We start from the raw sequence: 8,419 nt of genomic DNA on the forward strand, positions 1-8,419 counted from the left end.
GAAGACTCTCGTTTTGGAACTCGGTGGTAAAACCAAGTGTTTTAACGTATTTTACAAAATAACTAATAAATAAATAAATAATAAAATAATTAATAATCTGTGAAAATATTAATTTCATTATAATATCATTATATTTCCTAATTATTTTCCAGGTATTGTGTTTCCACAGGTTTTGCGGGTTTTGGCTTTCGGTCTAATTAAGCTTAGTAGTATAGCTTTTTTTGTTTAATATCCTTTCAGCTTCATTAATCGACGAAATAACGAGCTTGGTTTTGGAAAGCTCGGCGTGGTAACGTTTTTGTCAAATATATTTTAACGATTCCCTTTTCAGCCTAATTAGTTGGAATTCAATTGGTTTTCCAAACTTCATTGGTAAATAAAAAGTAAACTAACTTATATTTCGTAGTAAATTCATTTTAGATACTTCCACCATGAGAATCTTGCCTGGTTTAAGATCAAATACCGTAGTTTATTTGCAAGATGAATTTCTTTACGTAAAAGAGAGGGAGAGTAAAGGTAATACGTTTTTGAAGTGCTATGATTATAGAAAGACTAAGTGTCCTTGCAGGAAAGTTTTGCGAAGCGGTAGCGACGTACTGGTCCCTGGAGAAGGAAAAAACGCAGATCACAATCATGCACCTCCAGTCAAGGCTATCAGGGATATCGAGTTCAGAGAACGATGCAGAAACGACGCAGCCGCCAACAACAACCGAGGGCTCCGGGAGCTTTTTGACGAAGCCCGTCTGCGTTTCGATGTCAGGGATACGGCTTTCTACAGCGTGAGATCCACAATGTCTAGAGCCAGGGCTCAGAGTTTTCCTCCAGTTCCAGGCACAGTCCGCGAGCTCGCTGACGCACTGGCTATCGAACCTGGTTTTCGTTTCAGCGTGGACACAAGAAATAATCCTTTTTTCAGAGCTTTTCTTCCAGGTTCTAATAGTCTCGTCTTCGCACTTCATGACTACGAAGGTGAACGCCATGAAGTCCATTTTCGTTGACGGAACGTTTTCTGTGCCAGCTCTTTTCAAGCAACTGGTTACCGTTCACTTTCAAGCCGGCGAATATGCGTTCCCATTTGTCTTTGCCCTTCTCACCAGGAAAACCAAAGCTGCCTATGATGAACTGTTCAACTGGATTTGTCTGGAATTTCCACAACTGCAGCCGGAGGAAGTTATGACGGATTTCGAGATGGGACTACAAGAGAGCTTGTCCAATCATTTCCCACAAGCTCGTATATCTGGATGCTGGTTCCATTTTGCGCAGGTATTTGAATAATTTATTTCTAGCTATAACTTATGACGATATAATTGTTGAAGATGATTGTAAAATATTTTCTGAATTTACCATACCGCCGAAGATAAAGATTATATATTTAAATTTTTCGCCAATAAGTAACGATCTTTGATCACCACCAGCCTTTAGAATCCATTAGGCTTTCCAGGCGCGTTGCAGTGTTTATTTTAGCATGAATTTAAATAAATTCATTATTTAAGTTCTAAATTAAATCGTCGTCTGATAATTTCCGTTTTGATACAAATAGGCTATATACCGCAAAATGCAGAAGAGACCAACACTTTTGGCAATGTATGAAGAAAGAGATCAGGATCGTCAAGATGCTCGCGGTATCATGAAACTCATCATGATATTACCACTTCTTAAAGCTGACGACATGTCCCACGGGCTTGCTCACATAAGGGGTAAAATTGCTGAACTTCCATTGCTTCAGGTTAGTAAATTTAATATAGTTTAAATATTTTACATCTTTTTTCGTCTTTAATAAACAAAGTTTTTATTTATCGCAGTATTCAAACGTCGAAACTGGAAGTTTGAACGCTTTAGCTGATTATATTCAGCAATATTGGTTGGACGTAGTTGGTGCCGATAGAGTCTCTGTCTACGGTCGCACCAAAAGAACGAACAACGACACAGAGTCGTTTAACTCTCAGTTTAATCGAAGTCTGCCAACCAAACATCCAAATATTTACCTGTACCTTGGTAAGTAGAGAAGCGATTTTTTACCCTTTTTTCTCTCTTTTTATAATTATTAAAGTTCTTTTTAGACAAACTGAGAATGGTAGAAGATAGGGAACAAAGGGACTATCCTTTGGGGGTAGAACAGGACCAAGTCATTCGTTGTGGGCGTAACAAAAAATATCTCCATAACAACAAGTTAGTTGCTTTCATCTATATTTTTAAGTAATTTCTTTCTGCTAATTCAATTGTTATTTTGTTTTTTAGAGCAATTATGAGATTATCTGAATGTTATGGTAATGGAAATTTAACTATCGGAGATTTTATGGATAGAGTCAAACACAGGATAGAGCCTGGGCAACATTTTGTGATTCCCGACCCAGACATACCTCAAGAAAATGGTACGCAGATATACTTAAATGTATATATTTAATTATAACAACAAGAAAAAAAAACAAAAATAGGTGAAGTTTAGTTTAAGACTATATCAGTCAGTGGCGCCATCTAGTAGATATTAGCTTATAGCGCCATCTAGTATAATATACAGGAAACGAACTTTGTATACCAACAGTATTTGGCCGATAATAAATAGTTTGAATTATTTCTAGATGATGCAGCGCCAAATATTTTCTTCGTGCTTCCAGCGCCGGTTCCCGTTCAGATTCTAGCTGGACCAGCTCTCACCGCAGACCCTCAAGCCGCAAACATCCAGGACGACGACGACGAAGAAGATTTTCAAATTCCCGCAGATGATTATGGACAATATTTTCCGGCACCGATCCTCCCTCCTTTGAATTATGCTCCCGTTCAAGAGGTTCAAGTAGAAGGCGCAGCCAATCTTCAAGTTTTGACCTGTCCCACGAAGTCGCATGGCCATGCCATGCCGTCATTTCTGCTGTTGTCAAGAATGCGCCGAGGAACTTGCGGATCAAGCTGCGCGACGAGAAGATCCTCTATCTCTTCGTTGTCCAGTCTGCGGTCAAATCATGGAAGAATTTCAAATTGTTTTTACCTAAGGTTGGTTATCGAATTTAACGCATTTTTCTTGCATATCGGACATTTTTTGTAATTAATGTCAAATATTTCAGATGAATCCGCCTCAACCAATTCATGTTCCAGTATTATGAAAATAGCTTTCTTTTGGATGGATTTTTTTTATAGACAAATAATTTTTAAATATGGATAATTGTTTTATTTTAAATATTGTTTTTAAAAAATCTAGTGCTATTATAACATTTTCAATATTATGTTCATTCCTAAAACCTTTTTAAAAATTGTTTTAATAACTAGTCAATGTAAATATATGAATTTCATATTTCACATTTTTAATAAATTATCTTTTTGCAATTTACTCAATCATTTGATTTTCTGTTATCGATATAAACAAATTTCCTTTAAATAGGGATGTGCAAATACTTTTTTTTACAGGGACCATGTCAAATAATATTTGATCAAATACTGTATACCATCCAAATATTTAATACTATATCAAATAATTTGTTCATTTGGTTCTCAAAGTGTCTAATAATTTTCAAACCAAATATGCATATTATTTAATTATTGAAATTAAGCCAAAAAATTAAGGGACAATTTATTTTTATATTGATATTTGAGGAGGTAGAGACTTCTTCAAAATTGGAAGCCCTTGGTATTCCATCGCGGTCCTGACTATTCTAAAAATGCATCTCATTACGGTCATCAGTCATTGTTTAAGTTTTAATTAGTAAAATAACTTAACCTCCATTTCATTTATATTTGAACAATAAGTCAAGGAGTTTTTCTCAATAATCAATTAATCAAAGTAATCAGCTATTTATAAGTATTAAGTGACAATAAAGAACTAATAGAAATGGAATTTTAAATTGTTTCTTACCATACAGTGGAAGTTGAAAGTTTAATCCAATCCAAGTCTTAATCTTGAACTTTTCTAATTAACTTAAGTCTCTAACTATTTAAATAAAACCATTTAAACTGGCATTATTAATGCTGGTTTAACTAAAATAATTTTAAATAATAATGAATCTAACTAAAATTAGTTAAAAAAACATATACTGTTTATCATGAATATATCTAGCTAGATATATTCATGGTTTATTGCAACGTGTTGCCGTCTGGTTGAAAGCTAATATATAATTTGGATGCTTTCCGAATAATTTAACTCAAGTTTAAAAATTTTGGTAATCAAACTCTTTTGGTTTAAATAAAAAGTTAATTACCAATTTAAAAAAACCCACACATATTTCGATTAAAATTTTATCAGAAATTACCGTGTTTCAAAAATATTTTTTTTAAATTCTATATCAAGTTTTCGTTGCTATAGAGAATAGGTTTATTTCCTAATACTATAGAAGAAATCTTACTATAAAAGTGCTACTATACTTTAGTCGATCTTATGAACCAAATGGCATGTTCATAAGATCGACTATATTAAATATCAGCCTTACCTAGTACAGTTGGCAAAGGCTAATAAGCCCTTCTATTTTCTATGGCTTAACTATCATGTTACTTTGATTTGACTTCAAAAAGTCGACCTTGTGAGCAGTCGATCTTATGAACATCAACAGTCGATCTTATGGAAGTCGATCTTATGGTTAGGGTAGGAGAGTCGACCTTGTGGACAGCCCATAGTGTGCATAAGGTCGACAGTCGACCTTATGAGCAAGCTCAGTCGATCTTATGAACAACATGGTGGTTTATTAGATCGACAGTCGATCTTATGGCATGTTCATAAGATCGACTATATTAAATATAAGCCTTACCTAGTACAGTTGTCAAAGGCTAATAAGCCCTTCTATTTTCTATGGCTTAACTATCAGGTGACATTGATTTGACTTCAAAAAGTCGACCTTGTGAGCAGTCGATCTTATGAACATCAACAGTCGATCTTATGAAAGTCGATCTTATGAGACTTTCCCACCGTATCGCTCGAACACACAAAACACGTGAGCATTGCGGTGAAGCCTAAGGCTGGTCCAAGGGGCCGCGCAGCACCCGGAATATCTAATAATTATGCTGAATTTCAACTTTATCATATGTAACTCTACATTGGGGATATTTCCAAACGAATAAATTTGTTTTTTTTTTTCAAACAAAAATCATAATTGTGTTTTTTTAACCATACCAGTTTTATTACCAAATGAGTTCATTAAATACATATTCAATGCATTTTTTAATTAAAAAACGACTTAAATAATTTTGGCCAACTTTTAGACCTAAATACCCCACTGTGCGCCGTAAATAACGGGCGAAAATTGGTCACGACTCGCGGAGCGACCGAGTAAAATGTCGGGAGTCTCGGGAGAGGACTGAGGAGCGTGAAGTGAACGCGTTTTTTCAGCACGAATTCCCTTGTGGACGAGAGTTGCCTCTAAATAACGATGGTGGCGTTGGGGTAGCGGCGACACTAGCCTAACAACAACGCCTACCTTCATTGCAGTCCCGATGTAAATGGTCTTAGGTTAAATAAAGATTTTGTGATTGATTAAAGACAAAGGGTTTCCATTCTGAATTCGAATCTTGCCCCATTTTTTTATTTTTTTTTCTTTCCCCTGTATGCAGTGATGGGCGCGCTCGTATCTTTGGATACTTTTAGGATACGAGATGATACTTTATCCGAAAAATAAAAATAAAAATATACGATTTTGATATGATCTTCTACATTGCAAAATGATCGCGATAGAATTTTGAAGAAAAAAACTCGGCAGCGAACTATATTTGAAAAGATTCTTCTCTTACCTAGCCTAGCGAAAAAAAGAGCGGGAATAGAGCTAGTGCTTCCATTTGTTGTATTAGAAATTACACGATAGATTTTTTCTGGTTACTCTTCAATTTTGTTCGTATTTGAGAGGAAATATTTTAACGCCATCTAGATATGCCGATATACAATTATTTGAGCGGCGAACATCTCTCACGTGATACCGAAATATAGCCAAACCCGAAACACTGTTAAGTGATAGAAGGGAGAGGAGCGGTCAACGGTCGCGCGGTTTTTCTGCTGGGGGAGGGGGGATCATTCGCTCTATCACTAGGCAGACAGAAGAGGGAAAGCAAAGACTGATTCTAGCAATAAGAAGCTGCGCCGCGCAGCCTGAAAGGCGATTTCAAAACTAAAACCAAAACTCTCAAAAGTTATTGTTCCCACCGTCCCAACTCCCACGCAGTTAGAGTGTCACGTGTGTTGCAAACTGGCAGTGTGGGCTGTGGCGATGCAATAGCTTTATTTATTTTCCATAATCAAAATTAAAATCGATTCTAATCCATAAAATTAAAATCGATTCTAATCCATAAAATTAAAATCAAATGTTGGAGGGTTTACTACTAAATTAATAATCAAAAGATAAAAATTGAAATATTCATTTTAATACTTCGAACTTTTGATATGAAAATTTTTTATTCTACTTTCTCGTGAAACGTAGTTGAAATATTTTTAAATATACTTTTCAAAATAATGAAAACTAAAGAAGTATTTGAAATGATACTTATCTAAATCTTTAAAGATTTCTATTGATATTTTTCAGGCAAGGGCAAAAAAGAATTGAAAATAATTGAAACTCTCATATCTTAAAAAGAAATTTGAAAGATCGTGAAAAATCAAAGGGCCAAAACTAAATAAAATGAAAGATTGTGAATGATTTTGTCGAAATCTATGCTCAAAAATATCAAAAATAAAATGATATTTTATAGAAATTTCAGAGGGAAAAAATTGATAGTATAGTATAGCTGCTGCCATCTATGTAAAAAGATACGAAAAAGATAGATATAATTTTTTTTGTGCAACACTGCCTGTATGTAACCCCTCTCTCAGAGTTAATTAACACCACGATAAGGCCACGACTCGCATTGTGTCACCATCTAATTCCTAAAAAGGTTGCACTAATTACATTATTTTATCCGTATCTTTGGGAATAATTCTATGTTGAGTATATATTTGACTAATTTAAATTAAACTATTGGGCATGGAACTATTGGACAATTATTTGTTGTGCGCATTGTGATTACATATAAATCAATTATCCGTATCTTCGGGAATGGTTGTATGTTGTGTACTTGCCAACCCAGCGTGTTTTCAGTACAATTAGACCTAGTTATAACGGAACCCTTGGATAAGGTAGGATTCGTTGGATATAGAGTACAGTATATTAATTTCTGTACCTCTAATTTAAATAGTTCTTTCACAGGGGGGTCATCCCCCCATTGAAAATTCTACATGTTTAGCAAATGGCTTATCTGCTGTTTCTTTTTCCATTAAAGCAGACACCCCTGCTTCTATCTTCAAGCAACGGATCGTCTGGTAGCTTTTTCGATGGCTTTCCTGGTGGATTTTCACGTGCCTTAGTATGTGTCTTTTTAAGAACTGTTTTCCCTTTGCTTTTCTTTTTTTTTTGGGCTCTCAGTCGCTCGATACGAAAGTGGGAAAAGACACTTTTATAAATACTTATAGGGAAATATCACTCCGTAGCTTTGAGCATGGCCGCCATTGTGGGTAGAAATTTTTTATCAATAGGAAAAAGCACGGGTGACGTAGTGGCACGTCATACTGTAAACTCCCTATAGAGCTCGGCGTTTGGATAAGAATTAATAACTTTATTTATTTTTATCCAAAACACTCATTTATCCACAAATTATCCGAAAAATCTATTATTTTTACATGTTAAATTGCTATTTAGTCTGGATAATATCCACGAATAAACAGTTAATCGTAATTTTTATGGTTAATCGAAATTTTAGCGGTTAATTTATCTGTTTCGCCGAGCTCTAAATACTTATTAACTAACACTTTTGCTATATATAATAACTAATTTATTTACAGGAAAATGAGACTTACTTGAAACACCCATTGACTGGCTTAATTGTGCAAGGAAAATTTATCGTTTATTTTTGTTAAAATAATCCGGATGGTGGTTTTTTCATAAAAATTCGTTTTCTGCATAAAAGTCAATTACTTGTTCCTCTTGTTCAGTGCTGAAAGCTGACCTCGAGTTTTCCGATGGTTGTTGCTTACGACAAAATAAAACCAATCGACCTATGTATACGGTTTATGAACCGACGAATACACGCAGTTTCTGACCTGCCCTACGGACTCCCCTGAACAGCTACGCGATTAGCCTACCGAAAAAATGCCAAAACCCCGGTTGAATGAATTTCGACGTATTTCGAAGGAGTTCCACCCACTGACATCCACTTTTTGCACTACTGAAGCTGCCAGTCGCGCGCGATAAAATAGGTTCTTGCCTATTTTTGGTCGTAGTCGCATGCAACTTCCAAAAACACCTTCATACGATGCGATTTTTGAATTTTTGTCGTGCGCGACTGGTCGTACGCGACAAAATCGTACATTGTGAACTAGGCTTAAGGCTCACGATAGTACGGGATATTCGTGAAAACTTTGTCAACCATGTTCGAGTTGTTCAAGAGACACCGCAATCAGTGGTCTTGTCGGGCCAGGCCC

At 35.5% G+C, this 8,419-nt stretch overlaps 1 protein-coding gene across 1 annotated transcript; it reads left to right on the forward strand.

Annotated features, from left to right (window-relative positions):
• Window positions 1–3,256, forward strand: LOC149927262 (uncharacterized). Its single transcript, XM_090158382.1, has 8 exons — window positions 1–516; window positions 569–1,263; window positions 1,541–1,726; window positions 1,803–1,995; window positions 2,061–2,169; window positions 2,239–2,372; window positions 2,580–2,988; window positions 3,060–3,256. Exons 2-8 carry the CDS (start codon window positions 958–960, stop codon window positions 3,061–3,063), a joined length of 1,341 nt encoding a protein of 446 aa, XP_090014508.1. The 5' UTR covers window positions 1–516; window positions 569–957; the 3' UTR covers window positions 3,064–3,256.
• Window positions 3,257–8,419: the final 5,163 nt, after the last annotated feature.

This window comes from Leiobunum rupestre, chromosome 9 (assembly GCF_980474605.1).
Source record: "Leiobunum rupestre chromosome 9, qqLeiRupe1.1.hap1, whole genome shotgun sequence".
Taxonomy (NCBI): domain Eukaryota; kingdom Metazoa; phylum Arthropoda; class Arachnida; order Opiliones; family Sclerosomatidae; genus Leiobunum; species Leiobunum rupestre.